Source organism: Passer domesticus, unplaced genomic scaffold, assembly GCF_036417665.1.
Source record: "Passer domesticus isolate bPasDom1 unplaced genomic scaffold, bPasDom1.hap1 HAP1_SCAFFOLD_44, whole genome shotgun sequence".
Classification (NCBI taxonomy): Eukaryota; Metazoa; Chordata; class Aves; order Passeriformes; family Passeridae; genus Passer; species Passer domesticus.
This window is the reverse complement of record NW_026990160.1, coordinates 1,744,011-1,771,183: the sequence shown is the minus strand read 5'-3', so window position 1 is coordinate 1,771,183 and position 27,173 is coordinate 1,744,011. Positions and strand designations below refer to the sequence as shown.

General features: G+C 52.1%; 1 protein-coding gene and 1 pseudogene across 1 annotated transcript; one reads left to right on the top strand and one right to left on the bottom strand.

Annotated features, from left to right (window-relative positions):
* Window positions 1–27,173, top strand: part of LOC135292702 (zinc finger protein 135-like) — a 179,567-nt pseudogene that overhangs the window by 31,281 nt on the left and 121,113 nt on the right.
* On the bottom strand, window positions 379–13,050 carry LOC135292678 (serine/threonine-protein kinase pim-1-like). The gene is made up of 9 exons (XM_064406785.1): window positions 13,024–13,050; window positions 4,320–4,436; window positions 4,150–4,200; window positions 3,584–3,950; window positions 2,760–2,936; window positions 2,362–2,511; window positions 2,025–2,143; window positions 1,277–1,410; window positions 379–991 (listed from the first exon to the last, which is right to left on the bottom strand). The coding sequence occupies exons 1-6, from the start codon at window positions 13,048–13,050 to the stop codon at window positions 2,405–2,407; spliced, it is 846 nt and encodes a 281-aa protein (XP_064262855.1). The 3' UTR covers window positions 379–991; window positions 1,277–1,410; window positions 2,025–2,143; window positions 2,362–2,404.

The following is a 27,173-nucleotide window of genomic DNA, read 5'->3' as shown; positions in this document are numbered from 1 at the left end:
CTGGCCTGGCAGCACAGGTTGTTTTCCCCTCAGGCTGCAGGAGATGAGAACACAACACTTGCCAGCACTGAGTGCGAGGCACAGCTCCGGGTGCTCCCCATGAACCTCAGCTCTGGGAGCACTGTCTGCCCCAAGCTCCAGGGGTGCAGTGGGAGCCTGGCTGGGCTCTGCCCTGGGGCAATCCTGCAGGGACAGCTGGAAACACGGAGCATTCAGCTGCCACAAACATCCAAGCCAGGGCTGCAGGGCAGCTGCTCCAGCCCGGACTGCACTGCTGTGTGCTGTGCTCTGGGGCTGGGGCTCCCCACACAGGGGACTGGACTGGTGTGCCATAGGAGACAGAGAAGCTTCAGCTTCAGCCTCACTGAGGTGGCTGCGTGGGCTGGGAAGAGTGGGGAGGCTCAAGGGGATTCACAGAGCTCATCCTGCTGCAAGGATGAAGGAAAGGGAGTGGGAACTCAGCAGTGAGGAGAGCTGAGGGCTGGAGAGTGGCTCTGAATGACACTAAAATCCCACTGGACCTCTGAGACATTGCTGCTCCTCAGCCAGTGACAGCATGAGTCCCTAAACCTGGGGCTCGGCCTTCCTTGTGGTCAGGGGCAACACGGAAGGCCAGCAAGTAAAGGAGACTGCAATGGGCTGGGAATTCACTGGGGGAAAAAAGGGAGCAGTTGAGAAGTAAAAGGCAGGTGGGGGAGAGAACTGTTCAGAGAAGGGCTGAGCTACATCTTGAGAAAGCTGAAAAATGTCATTTGGAGTCATCCCAGATTGATTTGATTTCAGAAGGTATTGAACAAGTTTAATTTTTGGGAGGTGTCATGTTTTCCCTTGGAGGCGTACACTCTGCAAACTTGAGCTGTGTTGCCAAAATGCTCAAGCAAGTCTGTGCTGCAGGTGACACCATTTCTTCTTTGGTTGATTCTGGCCCCGTGCTGAGCTCCAGCAGAGCCCTGGCAGAGCCCAGAGCAGCCTCAGCATCTGCAGAGCCTGGCTGCAAGGAGAGAAAGCAGAAACTGCCCGTCAGCTGAGGGTACCTGTCCTCTAATCCCAGCTGCCCGCAGTGCCCAGGCCGTGCTGGCTGTGCTCAGAGCTGTGCCCAGAGCTGCCCATCAGTGCTGCCTTTGGGAGCAGGGCAGGAGAGCAGGACATGTGCCCAGCCTGCAGCCAGCCATGGCACATCCACCTGCTCAGCAGCTGCCCAGAGCAGGATGCTCCTGTGCTCGCTGCCATCTCCCAAAAGCTCTGATCCCACCCTGCCAAGCAGACGGGCACCCACCTCACGCCATCCACGGCTGGAAGAAAAGCTGGTCCCAAACGATGTTCTCAGCCTGCTCCAAGGGCACGGCCCATCCACGCCACAGCTGGTCCCAACATTTCCCAATCCAGACTGGACCACCTAGAATGCTTCCTCTAGAAAAAAACAAACAAATTGTTGAAAAGAGGTTAGAGACAAAAAGGGAAAAGAAGAAGAAAGGTCAAAACTCCTAGCTCTGTCAGGGCCTTGAGGAAGGCCCAACCCCTACATGCTAGGGAAAAATCCAGCCATGGGTGAGGGAGGTCCACACTTTCTCTCTTTCCCTCTGCACTGCCCCCCAAAATAACAGTGATCCCAAAGCAAACAAGGGCAGTGGAGCAGCCCAAGGCCTTCCTTGCCTGCACAGCAAAGCAGCCCCTGCACAGGTTCTGGAGTCCCACCTCTGCTCCCACCATGGGGGTTTGTTTGTGTTGGGCTGGCTGCCCCAGCCCCAGCCCGGGGCACGGTGGGTGCTGGGGGCTGTTGGCAGGACCAGGAGCCCACTCCCATTTCGTACCCACCCCAGCCCAGCCCACCAGCCCTGCCAAAAAAGCAGCTGGGCAGCTGACTGAAGATTTAGTTCCATCTGCCCCAGCAAAGGGGGAACCTTTGCTTCCCAGCCAGGCTGGGCAATGCCCAAATCTGGGAGCATTTCCCCAGGTGTGGACTCATCTGCAAACTCCCTGTGGAGTTTGGCTTTGAAGAAGGTGCCACAATCATAGTGCATCACCTTCAACTGCTGGTGGCCAGGTCCAGGGAGAGGTTGTCATCCTTGATGTCATCCTCGCTGTCTCCTGCAGCAGCAGCCCCACTCCTGGTACAGCTTCTCTGGGAGCTCTTTCTCCTTCCCTGGGGTGAGACCAGGCTGTCAGGGCTCTGCCCAGGGCCCCAGCTGTCAGGGAACCAGGACAAGCAAAACCTGCTTGGATGACAGCTGCCAGGGCTGGGCAGAGCGGCTCAGCTCCAGCACAAGGGCTGCGTGTTCCCATCCCATGACCCTGGTGCAGTGACACGGGCTGGGTTCCTTTGCTTCTCATTGCCAAGGCATGTGTGCAGCTGTAACTTACCAGGGCCCTGGATCAAAGTGTGCCTGTGGCTCTCTCCCTTCTTCTATGGCAGAGGAATATCCTGCATCCAAGGATGACAGAACACCTCTTCTAATGAGGGTCTGGCCAAGGAGTGCATGGATAAACACCACCCGATCAGATTTTGGCACTCTGGGGAGAGAAACCAGAAACTGCCCGTCAGCTGGAGAAGGCTCCTGTCTGCTTTGCCCCACTATTCCCATGCCCAGGCCATGCTGGATGCGCTCAGAGCTGGGCCTGAACTTTCCCATCAATTCTTGGTTTTGGGGGAGAGCAGGACATGTGCCACCTCCTCAGCAGCTGCCAGAGCGGGATGCTCCCGAGCCTGCTGCTGTCTCCCAGCACTGGTATTGCACCCATGCCCAGAGAAGAGGATCCACCTGGAGAGAGCCGTTGTGGCAGCGAGAGCTGGCCCCAGCTGAAGTTCCAGCCCCTCCTGAAAGGCATCTTCCCACAGACCATCTCGTGCAGCAGGATGCCCAGGGACCAGATGGTAGCTGGCTCGCCATGGTACCAGCCAAAGCGGGTCCATTCCGGGGGGCTGTATGATGGTGTTCCTGTGGAATACAGATGGAGTTCATCAGGGGGATGCTGCTGCTCCCAGAGCCTGGCCCCAGCATCCCTGGGCGTGCGGGGGCTGCATCAGTGGCACACGGGGTGACCACTGTCCTCTCACCAGCATCTGGGACTGGTGTACAAACTTGGGATTGCAAAAGAAGCCACTGGTGTGGGAAGGGGACAGTGGAAGCCCTGGCTAGGCCTGACCATGACATGCAAAGGAAATACCCACTGCGTGCTGGGGAAAAACCATGCCCTCATTCTCCCTGCCTGCATTGCCCCAAACATATTATAAAGGCAAGACAAACAGGGCAAGTGGAGCAGTCCAAGCCCTTCCTCTTTCCTGCACACAAACCGGCTGGGACACAGGTTCCGACCTCCCTCTCTGCTACCCCCACCCACGGCTGTTTTTGTCAGGCTGGCTGTCCCAGCCCAACCCCAGTCCTGGGCACAGTGGTGGGCAAAGCCTGCCAGCAGGGCTGGAAGATGGCTCCCCACCCAGCCCTGCTCTAAAGCAACTCAGCTGCAGATTCAGTCCCCTGAGTGGCAGCAAAAGGGAGAATCCCCGCTGCCACAGCCAGCTTGGGCTGTGAGATGTTGGGCCATGAGATGCCAGGAGCGGGAACACAGCCCTGTGTAGGCTCACCTGCAAAGTGAGTGTAGGCTGTGTCTTGCAGGTAGGTGCCACAGCCAAAGTCGATCAGCTTTGCCTGCCCGGTGGCCAGGTCAACCAGGATGTTCTCTGGTTTGATATCCCTGTGGAGGACCCCGCAGCTGGTGCAGTGCCGCACGGCCTCCAGCACCTGGCGGAACAGCTGCCGCGCCACCTCCTCGCGCAGGAACCCCCGTGCTTGAATGAAATGCAGGAGGTCCTGAGACTTCTCTGGCCGCTCCAGCACCATGACAATGTCGCTGGGGAGCTCAAGCCACTCCAGCAGCTGGATGACACCGGGGAAGCCAGTGGACACCTTGTCCTGCAGCACAACCTCCAGGGGAGCGCTGGTGCCGTCGGGCTGCGGGAGGAGCACGATGCCATCAGTGGGGCCAATGCCGGGCCAGGGCTGGCCCTCAGCCAGCCTGGGATGCTCTGCACCCTGCGCTGGCCCCACGCCCGCTCCCCCTCGAGATGTCCTGGCGGCTTCCACCCTGCCGGGGCTCGGCTCATCCCCGCCCGGCACGGCCCGGCTTCTCCCGCTGTCCCGGCTCACTCACCAGCTCGCTCCAGTGCCGGATGCGATTCCGTGGCACCCTTTTGATGGCCACCTGCAAGCCAAGGGGAGCAGCGGGCTCAGCTCAATGCCCGCCCTGCAGAGCCCCATACTCCTCCTCCTCCTCCTCCTGCGCCCCCTCCTCCTCCGCCCGCCGCCGGCCCCGCCACTCACCGGGCCGCCATCCGAGAGCCGCGTCCCCGACCAGACGCTGCCGAATCCGCCGCGCCCCAGCAGGGAACCCAGGCGGTACCGCTGCTGCAGGGCCTCCTGCGCCTTCCCTGCGGGCGGGACGCGGCTGTCAGCGCTCGGTCCGGGGCCAGCAACGGCCCCCGAGCGCCCCTCACCTGCCCCGGCCCGGCCATCCCCCGGCGTTCGCTCTTTGGAACGCGACACGGGAGGCTCGGGGCCGGCGGCTGCGCTGCCGAGCGGCGGAGCTCGGGCCGGGCAAGCCGCAGTGGAGGCGGCGGGAGAGGCAACGCCGCCTGTGTCCTCCGCGGGCCCCGGGAGGAGCCGGGGCCGGGGCCGGGGCCGGGGTCGGGGTCGGGGCCGGGACTGGACCCTGCGTCGGGGCCGGGGCCGGGGCCGGGCTCGGGCCAGGCGGAGCCAAAAGCCGGCGATGCCGCCCCAGCCCCAGGCATTGACGCCCGCCCAGCAGCGCCAGCGCCAGCACGGCCAGAGCCGGGCTGAGGCCAGGCGGCGGCGGGACGGGCGGGGGCGGGCACGGGGCAGCCCCGCCCGGGGCCGGGGGCGGGCCGGGGGCATGGCCCGGCCGGGCACGGGGAGAGGGAGGCGGGGAGAGGAGGGGAGACCGGGAAAGGGAGAGCGGGAGAGGTACGGGGAAGCGGGAGAGGGAGAGGAGAAGAGACTCTCAAGTTTCTTCTGTCACTGCCGCTGCCGCCGCTGCTGCTGCTGCTGCTGCTGCCGCTGCTGCAACTGAAGCTCCGGGGCCGTTTGTCCCCGTGTCCGTTTGTCCGTTGCCCGCTCGCCCCCGCCCCGAGCCCCACGTTCCCCGAGGGCAGCCCCTGAGCCTCTGCAAACACGGGAACTTTGCCGAGTTCAGCCAAGAGCCAGAGTCTGGACTCCTGCACAGTGGCTCAGGAATCCCCTCGGTCACTGCTGTGCATTGTCCCTGCTGAGGGTCAAACACTCCCAGAGCGCATTCCCTGAATGCAGAATTTGTACCTGACCCAAACACTGCGCTTACCTCTCCAGCATTGATTTCCAAGAAAAACAGGGGAAGCCAAACTGTGTCTAGGTCATGGTGTCTTAAAATGTCTAAAACTTGCCAACTCATGGATCTTAGAAGTGAGATCTGTTTGGAATTAATGGGATGGACAACTAGTGCAAGATGGAAAAGGGGAGCATAAAAATAAATTGAGAAAAACGTCTTGAATTGTTTCAATTTTCATTTAATTTCTTAAAAGCTCTTTCAGTTTTTCCAGAATCTTCTCCTCAGTCCTGTTTGCTTTTTCCAAGAACCTTTCCCAGAGAACGAGGTGCAGCTTCTGTCACAAGGTGTGCCACCAACTGCAGCTTTCCACACTGTGGGTGCAGCACAACACTTGCAGCAAAGCAGGAGAAATATTTGAAGAATTTGACAGCTTGTTCATTTCTTTTCCTTGTGGGCTGGGCAGTTGTGCCATTGGTAAGGTTTTCATTGTTACTCTTCTACCCTAAGCAAACATGACAGGCTACCAAGAACTCTTAGGGAATGCAAGCCTGACTGAATGCAGAGAAACAAACTCTAGAGCCTGCAGCCAGAAGTGGAGAGCTGTGTGATAATCATTCCAACACCCCCAAGGACATCTTGAAAATGATCTAGAAGATGAAAATGGGCTGACAGGGAGTTTGTTTCTGTCTTCAGTCCAGATTCTTCTACATCTGAAAACAATTCCACAGTCTCCATCTAAATCAAGAGTACAATCAGTTCATGAAAAGCACCAGAACAAACTGTACCTCTGAGGAGATGACTGAAAGAATCTGAGAAGGGAAAATGCAGGACAAATGCATTTCTCAGCACTGCAGTACTTGCCTACCTGAAACCCTCCTCCATTTCCTCTGCATGCCTGGATCTGTTGGTGTCAGTTCTGTATTCGGTGCTGCCTCCAGCCCTGAATCCCCTCATCTACAGCCTGAGGAACCAGGAGCTCAAGGCTGCAGTGAGGAGACTGATGACTGGACATCTTAGGAAGCATTAATCTGATTCCAATTTTGGCAAATCACTTGTAATAAAAATCATCTTTTCTAGCTCTTTTGGTTTGGTTCTTTGATTTCCCTGTCGTTTTCCTTTTAAAATATTCTTCCTAAAGCTAGATCATTGTTTCTGCCATCTCTGACTTTGTTTCTCTCCACCTTCCCTGTGGCCACAGACGGTGACAATGAGGAGCTGTGCTCTCAGTGGCTTTAGACGAATTTAGAATCTCCCAGCAGAGTTTTCTGCAGAGATGCCTTTTGTTGCCTTCTCTGGAGCTGCAGCAGCAATGTCAGTGTGCAGAGCTGGGGCAGATCAGTGCTGGCCCAGCAGCTGTGCCCAGCAGCAGCAGCAGCACTTGGTGTTGCCAGTGCTGCTGCCGTGGCCCTGCCCCGCTGCCCTGGTGGCCCTGGTGTTGCTGCAGGGCCTGAGTGCTCTCGGGGCCGGGCACAGTCCTGGGGGTGGCAGTGCCGGGGCTGCAGCAGGGACAGGCCATGGGCACTGCTGGGGCAGCGCTGACGCCTCAGGCCAGGCCCTGGGGGCTCCAGGCTCCTTGCCCAGGCTCTCTCAAGAACACGGCCAGGCCAATGCTCAGCACAGAAAAGCCCCAGGGTGAGCAGCCCCAGGCTGGCCGTGGGCAGGCTGGGGGCAAACAGCATGGCTGGGGCTCTGCAAGGGCCCTGGGGGAGACGGGAAGGAGCAGCAGAGCAGGGGCTGATCCATCCCCAGTGCGCTGCACAGCCCAGGGCAGCGTCCCAGAGTGTCCTCATGGAGCTGCCAACAACATCCGCCCTCTGCAGCCCTGGCCTCTCCCCCAGCTCACAGAGGTGCCGCATCCTTGCAGGCACAGCCACGGCAGCACTGGCTCAGGAGCCCCTGTTTGCATTGCACAGAGCAGGCAGGAGCACCCCCATGCTGCTGCTGTGGGGACATGAACCTGAGGGAGCACAAATGCCATCAGCCCCTGGGGCCAGCAAGGGCTCGGGACACCAGGGAAACCACTCAGCTTTGTCCTGGCCTCTGCAGTCAGCCAGAAAGCTTGTTCCCATCAGCTGGGAGTTTCCTGTCCCACTGCAGACGCTGTTGCTCAGAGCCAGGGCTGCCTGGCAGCCACCCCCAAACTGCCCTGAGCATTTCCTTTGCTTCAACTTTGCTTTCTGTACTCTTCCTTCTACAATTTTCTTACTGTTGCTCAGCCCTGTTCCCTCCCCTGCAAACAGCCCATCCCTCTTTGCCCTTTCCTCTCTGGCCACACTCCCCATTGCAGTTCCTGACTTGGCACCATGGGAACATCCCTTGGGCAGCAGGATCATCCTCCAAATGCTGCAGGAATTGTCTGCAGGCTCCTGCAGTGCCTGGTGCTGCTCCCTTGCCAGAGGCACCCCAGGCCAGGGGGGCACATCTGGGCTGCTGTGTCTGCCTGTGGGGCTCCCTGTTCTGGGCAATGAGGAGGAGCTGCAGAGGCTCTGCAGGACTGACAGGATGGCTTTGGGGCTGGGAGGAGAAGCTGAGGGACCTGAGCTGCTGGAGCTTCTGAAGAGGAGGCCCAGGGCTCATCGTGCAACTGCTCCAAGGGTGGTTTCAGAGAATCCCAGAACCAACAAGGCTGGAAAAGACCTTGGAGATCATCAAGTCCAACCTGTGCCCTGACACTACCTTGTCTCCCCTGAGCCTCCTCTTCTTCAGGATAAATGAACTCAGTTCCCTCACCTGCTTCTCACAGGACTTGTGCTGCAGACCCCTCATCAGCCTTGTTGCCCTTCTCTGGACACGCTCCATGTCCTTCCTAAATTGGAGGTCCAGAACTGACACAGCATTAGAGGTGTGGACTCACCAGCGCCCAGCAGAGGGGAAGAATCACTGCCCTGCTCCTGCTGGCCACACCATTCCTGACCCAGGCCAGGAGCCATTGGCCTTCTTGGCCACCTGGGCACACTGCTGCCTCATGTCCAGCCTGCTGTCCCTCAGTCCCTGCAGGTCCCTTTCTGCCTGGCTGCTGTCCAGCCACTCTGTCCCCAGCCTGTAGCGCTGCAGGGGTTGTTGTGGCCAAAGTGCAGGACCCGGCACTTGGTCTTGCTCAACCTCACCTTGTTGGATTTGGGCCCTGGATCCAGCCTGTCCAGGTCCCTGTGCAGAGCACTCCTGCCCTCCAGCAGATCCACACTCACACCCAGATCGTGTCATCTGCAAATGTACTGATGCTGGACTCAGTCCCCTCATGCAGATCATCAGTGCAGATACTGAAATCCACGCTGGCTGGCTCTGATCCCTCAGCCATCCTGTGGGTGCCCTGTGATGGCTCCCATGGTGATCTGTTCCATAACCTTGCCAGGCACCAAGGTCAGGCTGACAGGCCTGGAGTTCCCCAGATGCTCCTTCCAGCCCCTCCTGGGGATGGGCTCACACTGGCACCTCCACTCCTCTGGCATCTCCCTGCTGAGCTAAGTCTGATATTAAATGATGGAGAGCAGTTTGGGGAGCTCATCCACCAGATCCCATCTGCTCCCAGAGACACCTGTGAGCACCTGAGTGGCTCAGCAGGTCCCCATCTGCTTCCTCCTGGATTACAGGGAGCTGTTCTGCTCCCTGTGCCCATCTACCAGCTCAGGAGAACACTTGTCCTGAGGATGGCCTGTCTTATTGTTGAAAACTGAGGCAAAGAAGGGGTGAAGTAGCTCAGCCCATTCTTCATCTTTGGTAACCATATCCTTCACAATAAGAAATGCAGGTTGTCCTTACCCCTCCTTTTGCCATTAATGTGCTTATAAAAACATAATAATTATCCTTCACAGAAGTATCCATATTAAGTCCTAACTGAGCTTTCACCTCTCTCATTTTCTATCTGCTCAACCTATCAACATCCTTAAACCTTTCTTGATTTACCTGCCTCTATGTCCAAAGGTGATGCACCCTCTTTTTAACCCCTAAATTCCTTGAAAAGCTCCATGCCCAGCCAGGCCAGTCATTTCCCCCTCTGGGTCATCTTTCTGCACAAAGGGACAGCCTACTCTTGCTCCTTCAAGATTTCTTTTTTGAAGTGTTTCCTTCAAAACAAAATCCTTCCTGGAACTCATTGTTTTTACGGGCTGTTTCTCTTTAAAAAATCAATACCCCAAATCTGCATCCTCAGTAGGCCAAACTCTGCTCTTATAAGTCCAGGGCAGAAAAATTTTGATGCCCTGTAGCAGGCACAGGGCCTGCACTGCCTCCTTGGCGGTCAGAAGCCTGAGCTAGGAAATACCAAAGTCAGCATGACTAAGGTTTTAGAAACCCCTCTCTTCCGCCTTTTCGGACCCTGTTTATCTCCCTGTATATCCATAGGTCACTTTTCCCCTGACCCTTACTATTGGACAGTTTTCAATACCCCTGTAAGGTATAAAAACCCCTAACTCTGCCCGGTTCAGCAGAGGAGAGCTGTCACTGGACCCTTCGCGGAGACCCGAATAAAAGAACCCTGCGGAACCCACACAGCGCTGCTCCCTCTCTCTCCGCGTCTGCTGGGACGGCGGTACCGACAGCACCAGGCAAGCTAAAAGAGCTGAAATCACTAAAGAGCTGAGCTGCAAATCACTATAGCTTGCCTGGGTTGCCTGAGCCCTGCCCCCGCTGAGCTATCCTGGCCCTCCGCTGAGCTATCCTGGCCGGCCGGCATTCCCCGCTGGGCTTCTGCCCTGAGGGTGAATACCCAGCCATAGCTGGCGCACCGAACATAGCGGACGCCCGAACAGCGAGGGGCCCCTGGGCCGACATCTGAACCGCCGTGATACCCTGGCCGCGGAACTGAATGCCGGACCTGGCATTTCAGAGGAGCAGCATTTCTTCGTGAAATTGTCACTGCCTCCGTTCGCCAGAAATCCTGGAAGGAGAAGCTCTTCGTTCTAGAAGGACTCTTCTGGACAGGAGGTCAGCCGACCCGCACCCCGACACCTGAACACTTGTTCGTGGAGGCTGACGAGCAGACGACGCCCAGCAGAACTTTGACCCACAACTGGCTGAAAAGTGTAAGTTTAACACAGCCTTTCTTGCGCGCAAAATATTTTTTCCTTGGGTCCTTTTTTTTTGTTTTTTTTCTTTTTTTTTTCCTTTCTCTTTTTTCTGCTGGCGGGAACTGAAAAATGGGATCAAAGCTTAGTACGTTTAAGTGATCCCAGAATGAGAGAGATTTATATTCACTAATCCTAGAAATCCTATCTTCTAACAACTTTTCTTTTTCTAAAGGTAACCTTTCAAAAACTAACCTGAAAAAATTTATAAAGTGGATTCTCTGCCACTTCCCAGACACTAATACACAGACTATTACCTTAGACTCCTTTTGGGATTCAATTGGGACCACGATATATAAGTTTCAAACTAACCAAGACTTTTCTGTAACCCGGTTTTTACCTATGTTTCACGCTATCACTAAAGCTGTAGAAAAACCTAACAAAAAGATAGTAACTTCAGGGCTAACTTCTGTCGAAGGAAATGGGAAGTTCTTATCTGACTTAACAGAAGCGCCTATTTCAAATGCTAATGGAGGAGATAACACCCCCTCCACCCTGGATTCCAGCACTCCTCGGGATCCAAGCGTCCTGCTGTCTGTGCCGCACCCCCCCGACCCCAAGGCGCCCATGGCCCCTGCCCACCCCCTCCTCCCCCCGCCTGCCCGCCGGGAGCCACACCCTGCACGCCTCCTTGCTCTGCGTTATCTCCGAGAGCATCTGCGCCAGTTCCCGCCGGGACCGACCCAAACCCCACCCCTCCCCCAGCTCCCCCCGACCCTGCTGGGGCCCCCCCCCACCCCCTTTGCCGTCCCTCCTGTCCCTGCCGCGCCCGCCCCCACTCCCTCTCCCACCCTCGCCCCCCCCGCCACCATCGCGTCTTTCCCTGCCCCCGGCATCATCCAGGCTGCGGCAGGGGATCAGCCCCCCTGGGTACCCGCGCCCCCCCCCACCATCGCGCCTTTGCCTGCCCCCGGAATCGTGCCCGCCCGCGTATCGGCCCCAGACCCAAGCCATCCTGTATCCGCCGCACCCTCCCTCAGTCCCGCCGCCTCCTACATCCAGCACCCCCCCCTGCCCCCATACCCACGCTCCGCCGCCCCCGGTCGGGACCCCCCAGACTTCCCTCAGTTCTGCCCCCCCTCCCCACGCCCCCCAGTCCTGTGCCTGCTGTATCACGCATTGCACGGCCACCCCGGCCATGCGGCCTTCCTGTAGCCACGTTCTGCCATGTGCTGCCCTATACCCGGTCCAGCCACATGCACCTCTGCCAAATGCAGCTCCAGCCAGCCATAAGAAACATAAGGCAAGGCCTGATAGCTCTCACTTCTCGTCATCTGATGACAGCAGTGACAGCGATTCTGATTTGGAAATAGAATATGTAGATCCTTGGGCAAAAATAAAAATGGAAGCCACACAGGCAGGGGACTGGCAATTAGCTCAGAGAATTACTGCCTTTCCAGTAGATTATAAGAAGGGAAAACGAGGAGGTGCCACCACTAGAAAGACATGGGAACCTATTACAAATAAAGAACTTGTGCAATTAAGAAATACAGCCACAGAACATGGTAGAAGTTCACATATTTTCAGAAACTTCCTAGAAGCTACGTTCTCAGCACATGTTCTGGTACCCCACGATATTAAAAATATTGCCCAGTGCCTCCTTTCTCCCGCCGAGTACATGCTTTGGGAAAGGCATTGGAAAAAGCAATTAAAAACATTATCAAATAACTATGCTGCAGATGCTGATAAGTCAAATTTTACACTCGAACAGCTGGCTGGTGAAGGGGATTTGCAGAAACCCTCTGACCAAGCTGATACTTTACCTAAGGCAACATTACAAGACGTGGCTATAGCAGCAAAAACCTCCTTACTCCTTACCCCTGATGACTCTACCCCTACCCAATATTTTTCTACTATTAAACAAGGAATAGATGAAAGCTTTATCAAATTTGTGGATAGAATTAAGGATGCTCTGGAAAAACAGATAGAGAGCTCAGAGGCAAAGAAAGAACTGTTGTGTAAGCTTGCCATGAGTAATTCGAATGAAAAATGTAAAGCAATTCTGAGAGCCTTACCCTTAGACACAGAACCTTCCATAGAGCAAATGCTGGAAAGCTGCACACGCCACTTGTCCACTGAAGATACAGTGGCCCAAGCAGTTACTAAGGGTGTTGCAGAAGGAGTTTCTAGTGCATATGCAATAATAGCTTCTAAAGACCAGGTCCACTGCTACCACTGCGGAGATTTTGGACAATTTTATAAAAGACTGTCCAGAGAGGTCACCTACCAGGTACCCTCGCAATTTCTACCAAAGGCCCCAGAATCAGCAGTACCATCAGCCGCGTCCGGGAAACTTCCATCGGTGCGTGGTGGAGCCCCATGCAAAGACACCAAATCAAAGGCCATCCAGACCCAGTCACGTACCATCCCAGGAGATTCCAGACCACATGAGGAGGATCCAACACACGGAGCGATACCGAGGGGAACCCGCCGCCAACTGGTAACTGCACTGTCCATTGACTTTAAAAATGACAATGTTTATCGTGTTCCCACAGGCAAACGTGGGCCAAAAGGGGTCCTTCTAACATCCTAATTATAGGTGATACTCTCCATAGCCCAAAGGAAATACTTGTTGTTCCAGAAGTACAAATAGTGTACCTGGGACAAGAAATCTCTGTCCAGGTGTACTGCACAGACTTACCATACTTTCTTCCAAAGGGTACTCCATTCGCACAGGCCTTTCTACTCCCTAAGAATCACAGGGAACAGCTTCCTCTAAACCCCACAGCAATGTGGACACAAGTTGTGGGACCGAGTAAGCCTGTCATCGAATGCAGTGTTACCTGCAGAGGAGAAAAGATCCACCTACCAGGGATGCTGGACACCAGTGCAGACGTGACCATCATCGCTCGCTCAGAATGGCCAGCACACTGGGAGCTATAACCTGTGGCAGGCATGATCACAGGGATCGGTGGAGCTACAGTTTCCATGCAGAGCAAGAACAACATCCTCGTCGAAGGGCCTGAAGGCAAGTTGGCAACCATCCGCCCATTCGTGGTAAGGGCCCCCCTCACCTTGTACGGACGGGACATTTTATGTCAGTGGGGTGCTTCCCTACGTATATTCCCAGTCCGGATTTCTAATTGGGGCCACTGAGGAGCGCGCACTGCCAGACACTCCTCGTCTCACCTGGAAATGCCATAACCCGATCTGGATCGAGCAGTGGCCCCTCTCTAAAGTCAAACTGCGCGCACTGCATGCCCTTGTGGATGAAGAGCTCGCCAAAGGCCACATCGTAGAGACCACCAGCCCTTGGAATTCTCCAGTCTTCGTACTACAAAAGCCTGGAACGGACAGGTGGAGGCTCCTCCACAATCTTTGCAAAATCAACGAGGTCATCGAGGACATGGGTCACCTCCAGCCTGGCCTGCCCTCACCATCGATGCTGCCTAGAGACTGGACACTTGCTATCATTGATATTAAAGACTGTTTCTTCAGCATCCAGCTGCATCCCCAGGACGCCCCACGGTTTGCCTTCTCCGTCCCCTCTCTTAACAAAGAGGCTCCACTCAAAAGATATCATTGGCTTTTCCTTCCTATAGGTCTCAAGTGCAGTCCCACTCTATGCCAGTGGTATGTTGCTCACATCCTGTCGCCTGTTCGGAACCTATTCCCAGATGCAATCATCCATCACTATATGGACGATATCCTGGTCTGTGCACCAGAAAAAACGTACTTGGACAAAGCAGTTAAAAGGACTATTGAAACCATAGAAAAGGCAGGATTCGAGATCCGTGAGGACAAAATACAGTACACCAACCCATGGACTTACCTTGGACTCCAGATCTGGGAAAGGACCATCGTACCCCAGCAGCTCGCCATCCGAGACGACCCAAAAACCCTGAGAGACTTACACAGTCTGTGCGGATCCATCAGCTGGGTACGTCCACTGCTAGGAATTACAACAGAGGACCTCGCTCCACTGTTCAACCTTCTTTGGGGCAAGGAGGATCTGGACTCTCCATGCACTCTTACAGCAGAAGCCCGAGATGCCATCACCAAGGTCCAAGAAGCCCTGTCTTCACTCAAAACCCATCGCTTTGAGCCCAGCCTGCCTTTCCAGTTCGTCATTCTGGGAAAAGCACCTTGGTTCTATGGACTGATCTTCCAATGGGACACTCAGCTTCGAGACCCTTTACTAATACTGGAATGGATCTTTACAAATAACCAACCCACAAAAACAATCACCACCTTCCAAGAAATTATGGCACATTTAACAAAAAAGCTACAATTTGCCTCCGCTCCCCTGCAGGGTGTGAGTTCACATGCATATATTTGCCAGTGACCACTGGGGACCTGGAACATTTGCTCCAGACCAATGAAAATCTCCAGTATGCCTTAGACAGCTATACAGGCCAAATTTCAGTACATATCCCAAAACATAAGCTTTTTAATAGTGATGTAACATTTCATCTGACCTCAAAATTAATCCAAAGTAGAACACCTCTCAAAGCTCTAACCATCTTCACAGATGGCTCAGGGTCATCCCACAAGTCGGTAATAACATGGAAAGACCCTAAGACCCAAAACTGGGAATCTGACACGGAAATAGTGGAGCGCTCTCCACAGATTGCAGAATTAGCAGCTGTTATCAGAGTCTTTGAGAAATTCAAAAACGAACCTTTTAATCTGGTCACAGATTCAGCTTATGTTGCTGGCATAGCTATGAGAGCAGAACATGCTCTTCTCAAAGAGGTTTCCAATCCAAAGTTATACCAATTGATTTCTACATTAACACGCTTAATTTCCCACAGAAAACAACCTTACCATATAATGCACGTGAGGTCACACACTGACCTCCCAGGTTTCATTACAGAAGGGAACAGGAAAGCAGACACCTTAGCCATGGCAATAGAGACTGCTAATGTCCCTAACATCTTTGCCCAGGCAAAGTTGTCACATGCGTTTTTTCATCAAAATGTGCCTGTCCTTATCAGAATGTTCAAGCATTCAAAAGATCAAGCAGGAGCTATTGTTGCCACGTGCCCGAACTGTCAAAACTACCAGATACCATCTATGGGGATGGGAGTCAATCCCCGAGGTTTAAACAGCTGCCAGCTGTGGCAGACAGATGTAACCCACTTTGCACCTTTTGGAAAGTCAAAATACTTGCATGTATCGGTCGATATATTTTCAGGAGCAGTACTTGGATCAACACAACCAGGAAAAACTGCGCAGCACACCATAAAACATTTTTTCATGGCCTTTGCTACCCTGGGAGTACCAAAGGAGATCAAAACAGACAATGGACCTGCCTATACCTCTCACAAGTTGAAAGAGTTCTTCAGTGAGTGGGGAATAGAACATAAGACAGGTATACCTGCAAACCCCACAGGACAATCCATCCTAGAAAGGACGCATCAAACCCTCAAAAGAGTCCTCAATCAGCAATAGAGAGAAACAAAAATCATTTCTCCAGTTGAAAGACTTTGCAAGGCTCTCTATGTCATCAGCTTCTTGAACTGTACAACATCAGAGCCTGATCCACCAATACTTCGCCACTTTGCACATACCACCCAAGCAAAGCTCACTGAGAAACCACCTGTGCTCCTGAGTGGGAGGCAGAGCTGAGGGAGTGCCTTGGAGGGCACCAGTCACCCAGGTGCCCTCACTGCCACTCAGGCCTGAAGGAGAAATTGAATCACTTTCCATTAAGGTCCTCCTAGATGGAAGAACCAAGACACAGGAGACAGCAAGTCGCTGGAGGCAGCCAAATTTCTGGACAAGATGCTGAGTGATCTGGAGAGGTGCCATGGTGAGTGCATTTCCCTCATGCTTCCCCTGGGACTCAGCAGCCGGGGGCTTTGGCTGCACATCTGGACACACCGTTCCCGGCACAGCGGGAAGGGATCCATGGCAGCCTCGCTGCCCCGCTGCTGCTGCTGCTGCTTTGACGCCCTGCAGGGCTGTTTCCCAGCCTGGCCTGGCTGCAGCTTCTGCCCAGCTTCTGCAGGAAGGCATTTGGCATCAGCTGCCAGGGAGCCCAAACTGCACCATGGGCCATGTCGACCCTGAGTTCCCCTGCAATTTCCCAGTCTCCAGGCAGATCACGAGAGGTGGTGGTTTGGAGAAGGCAGGGCCTGTCCAATCCCAAAAGCTCATCTGATTTCCTCATCCTTGTCCATGACTTTCACCAGTGTTAGCTTCTGAAGACGACAGCTCCCCAGGGGGAACTGTCCCATCTGATCCATCTGTCGCTTTTCTTTCTCCAGTAATTACCCAAAAGCTGGCACAAGAAGGTGTCTGTTCCAGGATGAAGCAGCGGCTCAGTGGCAGCCTCTTCTGCAGGAGAACAGGCAGTTCCAGGCACTGGCACAGCAGGTGATTGCTCCAGTGTCTCTTGAGAGGGCCTGACTCTGTCCCCTGGGGCTGGGGGAGCTGTCATGGGGCAGGGAGGGTCAGGGGTGGCAGTGGCTGCTCAGGGATGGCTTTGGCCCGTGTCCCTGGCAGCAGCCACTGCCCAAGCAGCTGCGCTGCCCCCGGGCTCTCCTCCCGGCCTGCTGGGCTTTGTTGGCTGGCACAGCCTGTGCCAAGGGCCGGCAAGGTGCCTGCAGGCCCCAGCTCTGGGGGAAACAGAGAACGTCCTGCCCGTATCCACCGTGCTGCCATCTCAGCAGTGCAGCACAGCACGGGCTCACGCTCCCCATTGCTCCCACAGACGTTATCAATGAAACAGGAATATATGCCCCGGATCCAGTGCGTCTCCCAAGAATTGTCTGCCTGCAGGATGTGTTCAGGACCTGCATGATAGGCACGGTAGTGACAGTGTTCACTGTGCCACTTGTGCTGATAGGCTGCTATTTTGGCATTCACAAGCTGTACGAGCTCAGACGGTCAGTTGTTGATTTCTCTCCACAGTTTTCTTATAACTCTTATAACTCTGCTTCTGGCATTGGTAGCATGACTGGGAGTCATATTGCTGTGGAATTGTGGCCAGTCCATGGTTGTCCAAATAACTCTGCTGAGGCTTCTGCTGCTGCCCAGTGCTTCCATTGGCCTCTCAATTGCTGGGCCTTGTCCTGGGGGCCCACTGGGGCTGCAGCCAGTGCTGGCTCCCACTGAGGCTGCCTGGCCAAGAGCAGCCCCAGGGGCACAGGGCAGAGGCAGAGCAAGTTCTCAACAGCATTTGGGCAGCACAGCTCAGGACAGGACAGAACAGTGCTTATTTAGTGGCTCATGTAAAGTTTTACAGTAAGAGTGGTGTTGCAGGAGAAGCAAATTTACTCCAGATCAGTGTTAAAACAAATCCAACGTGATGAAGGTTTGGCTTTGGCCTTGAGACTTTGCTCTTTGTGTGAGCCCTGCTCTGGATTGATTCCCAGTCAGTCCTAGAGCAGGTTTTGGGCGAAGGCTCATCCCAGCCCTGAGCCTTGGCAGTTCTCTGGCCTCAAAGGGACAGCTGAGGCTGCACTGCACATGACTGGGGTTCAGGGCTCCATTATCAAAGAGCTTTGAGATATATAAATTACTGTATTCTTACTACATGGTTTTTGTTATGAAATTCATTCATTAGTTTTTAAAACTTAATTGTAATAAAACTTCTTTCCCAGTGCTTTTTCCAGTTATTTGATATAGTCACTGATGGCCTAGGTATCCCATGGCTGAATTAGAAGACTGTAAGTATTATAAAATGAAATAATGTTGACACTCTTATGTCTTTCACAGACTCCTGAAACTTACGTTGGTTTGATGTGACCAACAGAAGAGTTTGGCTCTGCTTTTAATTTAGACAAGCAGAAGAGCTGGAACCTGTAGAAGAGAGTCTCTTCACAGCTAAAGCAAACTGCCAGGGTTCTTTTATTCCAGCTCTAAGCAGGAAGATAAAAATCTCTCTGCAGTAAATTCTCCGTACCAGTAACTGATATAAACTAGGCATTTGGGCTGTTTGCTGCCTCACCCCTGAGTTCCTCAGAGCTGCAGCTCCCTGTTCTCTTGGCAGACAGGGGCTGGCTATGGATGACAGTCACGTCTCTGGCCTGGTGCACACCAGGTCCACACATGCGCTGAGGGATCATCCTTGCACACCCCATCATGGAAGAACCCAGGTCATTGATGAGTCTGACACAATTTGATACATGGCAGCAAAAGAAGGCAAAATAAAGGCTAGAATTGGTACCATTCTGTAATATGTGATATAGGTAATTTGTGCTTATGTAGAATATGAGAGGAAGATCTGTTACAATGTTTAAAAGAAATACTCAAAAGCATTTTCAAATCCACATGGAATTGCTTCATGCCTAGAGACTGCTGCATGTCATTGCAAAACTGCAGACAGCAGCGAGGAGTGGTCTAATTTGCAATTAAAAGAGCCTAGCTGGGGAAGGAGATGGATCCTTACTCAAATGCCACCTGGGCGGTCAACGCTCATCAAGCACTGAGATTGAGATAGCAGAAGTTATCAGGGAACTTGCATCCAAATACCAGGTTTCCCCTACTCTCAGCATTCACAGCTTGCCAGGAACCACATTGTCCAGTGCAACTTGGAGAAAGATGACATCATGTACGTGTTTGACTATGAAAAGAACAAGAGAGAAGCTGTCTCCAGCAACAGAAAGGGTATAAAACCTGACTGTACCAGACTGCCTTAGTGAACAGAGCGGGCCTGATGCGATAGAGGTCGGATCAGTGTTCACCCAGTGTCCATCCAGGCTCAACGCTGTCCCTTTGATTGTGGATCTCAAGACTGTATATCAGTCATGCAATACATTCCATTCTTTTTTTTTTTTAATTCTTATTAAATTGGCTTGATCAATTTTTATCTATAACAATTCCAACCACTTGACATTCAGCTGTGTGTAATGGAGATAGGTACTACAAGTTTCCTATTCATGCACAATTTGCTGTCTGAGAGCACTCAGTTCTCAAAGTCACAGGAGCTTGCAGGTCTGTGTCTGAGATGACTTTAAAAACAAAAACAACCTTTATGTGCTACACCTGTATATCAAAACTTCATAATAGAAATCACAAGCTGATTCTGCTGTTGAGTGGATTAAAAAAAACCCACAAAAAACTATAGCAAAACTGTGACCAAATAAAATAGGTAAACAAAACAACCACCAAGAAAAACCCAAACCAACAGAAAAATCCCCACAAATCCAGAAAAAGGTAAAAATCAGGTGAAGGAGGCAGAGATCCAAGAGCAACAAAGGGGCAGAGCAACTACAAAACTGCAGAAAGGAAAGATAATAAGAAAGGAGAGATAATAAGTGGGTATGACACCAAACTAGTCAGGGGTTCTGAGATACTGTTCTCACCCTTCTGGAAACAATCTGACATCAAAATACACTGAAAATCAATGATGATGATTGTGATAATGGGAATCTCCACGTTTAGCTTTCATATATGCATTGTGTGTCAGTTCTGTTTTCCTTGTGAAGTCGCATCATCTGGCAAGGGGGCTTTTCTGTCCAAAAAAAAACACTGCAGTGGAAAAGGAGGCCAGCTTGGAAAAGATTAAAAATAAGAGGTAAAAATAAAGTAATTTTTAATAATATGTTGTTTGTTTGGTTTGCTGTTTGTTCATGGGTATTTTGCCTGTCTTTGAAAGCAGCCCCTCAGATGTTAATGCACACAGCAAGTCCTTTATAACGGGCTGTCTTTGCAAAAAATTTGCCAATTTTGTTATGCAAGACAGAAACAGCTTCCCTTGGGCTACAGCTGGAAGGCTTAGAAATGTGTTCCAGAAACTCAGGATAGGGCAGAGTCTGAGTAAACACAATTTAATGTCATGGAGTGCAAGATGCAAGTTACCCAATAAAGTAATCAGAGTATTTAAATGCCAAGCAGCGGGAAAGGGCTGTGCATTGGAATGACAGGGAGCAGCCACAGAGGCAGGTGGACAAGTTTCCCAGCCAAACCAGACCAGAAGTGTTATGAATAAAAAGTTATCTTTTTTTTTTTTTTAAGGTTGCAGAGTTAAAACAAGTTGGACCAGTTGCTGTTAAGTTGGATTCATTGTTAAAAGTTCTTCTTCAATTACCTCTTAATGGTTGGCGATTAACCATTGTCCCCATGAGGCTTGCCAGGGAGTGACACAGGGACCCTGCAGGTACCAGGAGAATGGGAGTGGCATCAGAGCTGGTATGCAGATGAGAAATGCATTGCACCAAATTTTGCAGTTTTCCAGGAAAACCCCTAAAAACAAGGAGCCAACATAGAACTAGGGGACCTAGGTGACGTCTAAGGATAGGAGCATTGTCCCGTACCTGCTTGGATCCTTTTTGCTTCTCACCCTAACCTGAAAAGATGTTGATTAAAGAGAAGCCCCGGGGTGTTAGACAAAAAAGATAGGAATCTCCTAATCTCTGGTGAGGACGGAGTCCCCAGCTCTGCCTGCAGACCAGCGGACACAGCTGCATCATCCTCCTCCTCCGTGCCACGCCTGGGAGCACCGGCGGCGTGGGCGCGACCTTTTGATTTCTCCCCACCTGAGCTGATTCTTTTTAATTAAGGCATTAAAAAGGAGAAAGATCTCCTGCCCATTTATTTCAAGAAGCACTGGGAGCACAAAGGGACACAGCCAGGAGGCCCAGCAGCTCCTTGCTGAGGACCCACTTCATGCAAGAGCTGGCACTCAGAATATGAAATGAATTTAAAATAAAAGGGTGTGGGGAGGCAGCAGGGAGGTGTCCTCAGAGGTTCAACTCTGCACTCTGCTTTTTCCACCAACATTATCCAAGTTCCTGTGCTTGTTTTCCTGAAGAATTTGCACTCAACAGAGCTTCAGTGCCTTTGATCAAATCAGTCTTAAGAGCAGCTTGGGGCTGGTCAGTCATTTAGATGTGAGCACTGAAATAAATGGACAGGAGATCTTTCTCCTTTTTAATGCCTTTATTAAGAAGAATCGGCTCAGGTGGGGAGAAATCGACGGGTTGCGCCCACGCCGCCGTTGCTCCCAGGCGTGGCACGGAGAAGGAGGGTGATGCAGCTTTGTCCACTGGTCTGCAGACAGAGCTGGGGATTCCGTCCTCACCAGAGAATAGGAGATTCCTATCTTTTTTGTCTAACACCTCGGGACGTCTCTTTAATCAACATCTTTTCAGGTTAGGGTGAGAAGAAAAAAGGATCCAAGCAGGTATGGGACTATGCTCCCATCCTTAGGCGTCACTTAGGTTACTTGTTGGTTCGTAATTTTAGGGGTTTTCCTGGGAAAACTGTAAAAATCCGGGGCGCAATGCATTTCTCATCTGCATACTGGCTGTGATGTCACTGCTATTTTCCTCCTACTTGAAGGGTCTGTCCCGTGTCCCTCCCTGGCAAGTGGCCAGCATCAGGGGGACAATTGTTAATCACCAGCCATTAACAGGTAATTGAAGAACTTTTCTTTGGCAGTGAAACTAACTTACAACAACTGGTCTGACTTGTTTTTAACTCTGCAACCAAAAAAAAATGTATAGCTTTCTATTCATAACACCCACCTTAGGAAGGACTCAGCTCCTCTCCCACACCTTGATGGCAGGCACTAAACTGCCACGTTAATCACGAGGAACTCAAGCCCCTGCCAGCCTTACAGATGTCTCCAGTCACCTGTATGCCACAGATCTCAAATCCCCTAAGAACCTGACGAGGAACCCCAGCCCCACGCACCACTTACAAAGGACGCAAAGCCCTGCATGCCTTCCTGAAAAACCCAACACCTACAAAACCCCCCCTCCAGCTGGTGTGCCTCATGAGGGACCCCGGCCAAGTGCCATTCTTACAGGGGTCCCCCAATCCCCTGCATGCCATAGAAAAGCCAGGCTTGGCATTAACTCTAGCCAGCAGTGTGTTCCCTGGCAGAAACCAATTCCCTTCTGGGCATCGGGAAGACGTGTCGTGGTGCCGGCTGCATCTGTGGGAGCAATGGGGAGCGTGAGCCTGTGCTGTGCTGCACTGCTGAGCTGGCAGCACGGTGGATACGGGCAGGATGTTCTCTGTTTCCCCCAGAGCTGGGGCCTGCAGGCACCTTGCCGGCCCTTGGCACAGGCTGTGCCAGCCAACAAAGCCCAGCAGGCCGGGAGGAGAGCCCGGGGGCAGCAGGAAGCTGAGAGAAGCCACTGCTCTGGAACTGAGGCTGTTCTTGCAGAAGCAAACAAAGATGGTGACTTGAAGAGATTCCCACTGTGCTCAAAGTTTGCCTCTGAAGACTAAGAGGTGAGCTTGTCAAGAATCCCAGGAAATATCTGGGAAAAGGTTTTACATAACATGGTTGTGAGTAGGTACAAAGTTCCTGTGGGAAAAGATCTTTGCCTCTGCAGCAGGCTGGGTGTCTTAGGGTGCCTTACTTCTTTGCAGAGTAAACATTACCACTGAAATGCCACTTTATTTTTTATTGTATAAGTGTAAAGAATTTTCCAGAACTGTAAGACTACTTTCAAAAATAGAAACATATTGTGGAAAAAGGGATGAACCATGTGGCGAACTGTCTCTACAAGAAGCATTTCTAAATATTTCTAAAAATTAGAAGTGAAGATAAAATAGGATTGCTTTTTCAGGATTCTAAAACTGCTTTAGGAGTGAAGTCCTTAGTCCTTGAAAAGTCCTTAAATTCTGTAGTACTCAGGAATAAATATTTCAGGTAGTCTCTCTACAATAAATAAATTTTAAAATATTTCTAAAACTTTCTCATTTCTAAAAATTCAAAACAAAGGCAAAATGGGGTGGCTTGTTCTCAGGAGCCCCATGCTGCTGCCTGCCCCCTGGGCTCCCCCATCCCCTCGGGGCCCCACCGCTGGGCACAGCAGCCCCTGCCTGGCTCCTGCCTGCCCACACCGTGGCCATCCACGGCTGCTCCTGGGCATGGAGCTCAGCCAGTGCTGGTGCCGGGTGGGCTTTGCTGCTGCTACCACCCAGACACTGGGGTGACAGCTCCATCTCTCTATTGCAACAGAAGAAGGGGCCATCACCTACTGATTCATAGAATCACAGAATCACAGAATTTCTAGGTTGGAAGAAACCTTTAAGATCATCGAGTCCAACCCATGTTCTAGCACCTCAACTAGATCATGGCACCAAAGTGCCACATCCAGTCTTTTTTTAAACACATCCAGGGATGGTGACTCCACTACCTCCCTGGGCAGATGATTCCCGTGTTTGACCACTCTTGCTGTGAAAAACTCCCTCCTTAAGTCTAGCCTGTATCTCCCTTGGTGCAGCTTGAGACTGTATCCTCTTGTTCTATCTCTTGTTGCCCAGAGAAAGAGACCGACCCCCAGCTCACCACAGCCACCCTTCAGGAAGTTGAAGAGAGTGGTAAGGTCACCTCTGAGTCTCCTTTTCTCCAGGCTAAACAATCCCAGCTCCCTCAGCCGTTCCTCGTATGGCTTGTGTTCCAAGCCCCTCACCAGCCTCGTTGCTCTTCTTTGGACACACTCAAGCATCTCAACATCCCTCCTAAACTGAGGGGCCCAGAACTGGACACAGTACTCAAGGTGTGGCCTCACCAGTGCCGAGTACAGGGGAAGAATGACCTCCCTGCTCCTGCTGGACACACTACTCCTGATACTGGCCAGGATGCCATTGGCCTTCTTGGCCACCTGAGCACACTGGTGGCTCATGTTCAGCCGACTGTCAACCAGCACCCCCAGGTCCCTTTCCACCTGAGCACTGTCCAGCCACACTGTCCCCAGCCTATAACGTTGCAGGGGGTTATTGTGGCCAAAGTGCAGGACTTGGCACTTGGACTTATTAAACTTCATCCCATTAGATTCTTCCCATCCATCCAACCGTTCCAAGTCCCTCTGCAAAGTCCTCCGTCCCTCTAAGAGATCCACACATGCTCCCAGCTTAGTGTCATCTGCAAATTTACTAATAAAAGATTTTAAACCCTCATCCATATCATCAATAAAAATATTAAACAGAACTGGCCTCAGCACAGACCCCTGAGGGACACCCCTGGTGGCTGGCCGCTAGCTGGATGCAGCACCATTCACAACCACTCTCTGGGCTCGGCCATGCAGCCAGTTCCTAACCCAGCACAGAGTGCTCTTGTCCAAGCCACGGGCTGCCAGTTTATCAAGGAGTATGATGTGGGAGACAGTGTCAAAGGCCTTGCTGAAATCCAAATAAACAACATCTACAGCCTTCCCTGCATCCACTAGGCAGGTTACATGGTCATAGAAGGTGACCAGGTTGGTTAAACATGACCTACTCCTCCTAAACCCATGCTGATTGGGTCTGATACACTGGCCATCCTATTAATTCTGTGTGATGGCACTTAATATAAACTGTTCCATTATTTTGCCAGGTACTGAGGTCAGGCTGACTGGTCTATAATTACCAGAATCCTCCTTTGTGCCCTTTTTGTGAATGGGTGTCACATTGGCCAGCTTCCAGTCATCTGGAACCTCACCAGTGAGCCAGGACTGTTGGTAAATGATGGAGAGTGGCTTTGTAAGCTCATCTGCCAGCTCTCCCCTTACCCTGGGGTGGATCCCGTCAGGTCCCATAGATTTATGAACATCCAAGCATTTCAGTAGTTCTTTGACTGCCTCCTCTTGGATAATGGGGGGGACCATTCTGCTCCCTGACACCATCAACCAGCCCAGGCGGACAGGTGTCTTGAAGGCAGGTCCACTTCCCACTAAAAACTGAGGCAAAGTAGGCATTAAGCACTTCTGCCTTCTCCTCATCTGCAGATACTAAGTTCCCTCCCTTGCCCAATAAAGAACAAAGGCTGGTCTTACCCTTCCTTCTAGCATTAATGTATTTGTAAAAATATTTTTTATTATCCTTTACAGAAGTTGCCATTCTATGTTCAAACTGAGCTTTGGCCTCCCTAATTTTTTTCCTGCATGCTCTAGCAGCCCTCTTGAATACTTCCTTAGAGACCTGACCCTCCTTCCAAAGCTGATACATCCTCTTTTTATTCCTAAGTTCCTCCTAAACCTCCTTGCCCAGGCAGGCTGGACGTTTACCCCACTGACTTATCTTTCGGCACACAGGGACAGTCTGTTCCTGTGCCCTCAAGATCTCTGTTTTGAGGCATGCCCACCCTTCCTGGACTCCTTTGTTTTTAAGGGCTGCCTCCCAAGGGACGCTCTGAATAAGTATCCTAAACAGGCCAAAGTCTGTCCTCTGGAAGTCCAATGCAAGAGTCTTACTGGTGCTCCTCCTGACTTCACCAAATATTGAGAACTCTATTATGTCATGATCACTCTGCCCCAAGCGACCTCCAACCACCACATCTCCCACCAGCCCATCTCTATTTGCAAACAGCAGATCTAACGTAGTCCCTCCCCTGGTGGGTTCACCCACCGGCTGCGACAAAAAGTTGTCCTCCATACACTCTAAGAATTTCCTGGACTGCCTCTTTACTGCTCTATTAAGTTCCCAGCAGATGTCTGGTAGGTTGAAGTCACCCACAAGAACAAGGGCTGATGATCCTGAAACATTACCTAGCTGCTTATAGAATAAGTCATCTACCTCTTCTTCCTGCTTGGGTGGACGATAACAGACTCCCAGTAGGGTGTCAGCCTTGTTGGCCTTCCCCTTAATTCTTACCCATAGACATTCAACTCCAGCTTCCTTAGTTTCAATTGCTACAGCATCAAAAGTCTGCTTAATATAAAGGGCCACCCCTTCACCTCTTCTTCCTTTCCCGTCTCTTCTGAAGAGCTTGTAGCCATCCAGTGCAGCGCTCCAGCCATGTGAGGCATCCCACCATGTTTCCGTGATGGCAGCTACATCCTAGCTCTGCAGCTGCACCATGGCCTCCAGCTCATCATGTTTGTTGCCCAAGCTGCGTGCATTGGTATACACGCATCTCAGCTGGGCTACTGACTTCATCCCTAACTTAGCCTTGCAACCCTTGGGCCTGCTTCCAGACAGCCCAGCTGCATCCCCTTCCCCCTTCAAACCTAGTTCAAAGCCCTCTCAATGAGCTCTGCCAGTTCATGAGCTAAAAACCTTTTGCCCTTAACAGAGAGATGTACCCCATCTGGTTCCAGCAGAGCAGATGCTGTAAAAGTTTCCCCATCATCAAAGAATCCAAAATGTTGCCGATGACACCAACCCTTAAGCCATTTGTTGGTGATGCGGATTCTCCTGTTTCTTTCATCATTTTCCTCCGCCACCAAAGGGACTGAGCAGAACACTACCTGTGCTCCTGCCCTATCAACTACCTGACCCAGTACCCTAAAGTCCTTTCTAATTGCCTTGACACTCCTCTTTTCAATCTCATCATTGCCAGCCTGGAGTATCAGCAGTGGATAATAATCAGAGGGCTGAATCAGCCCAGGAAGTCTCTCAGTGATATTTTGTACCCGGGCCCCAGGGAGGCAACAGACCTCCCTGTGGGATGGGTCTGATCGACATACGGGGCCCTCAGTTCCCTTCAGAAGGGAATCACCTACTACGATTACCCTTCTTTTCTTCTTGATGTTAGAGGTAGTGATCCATCTTACAGATGAATCATAATTGGGGGGGCTCACTGGGCAGACAGTTTTCTTCTAAATCATCTAGTTGGGTCTTTAGTTCCAGGACCTCATACCTATTCTGTAGTGGGACTTGCCAGGATGATGGGGATGGGGAGGAGTTTTTGTTATTACTTCCCCAAATGGGGACCCATTTCCACTCCTCTTCATCCACCAGGTGCCCTTCTATTGCCTGACAGCGGGAGGCATAGAAGTCCTCAGTCTCTCGGTCAGAGGCCTCCCTTAAAGATGGAAGGGCCGAGCTCCACCAACCTATTTCCATTTCACTTTCCCTGATACTCCTTAACCTTTCAACTTCCTCCCTAAGCTCAGCCACCAGTGAAAGGAGGTCGTTCACCTGTTCACACCGCAGGCAGGTCTCCTCCACAACACTCCCTGA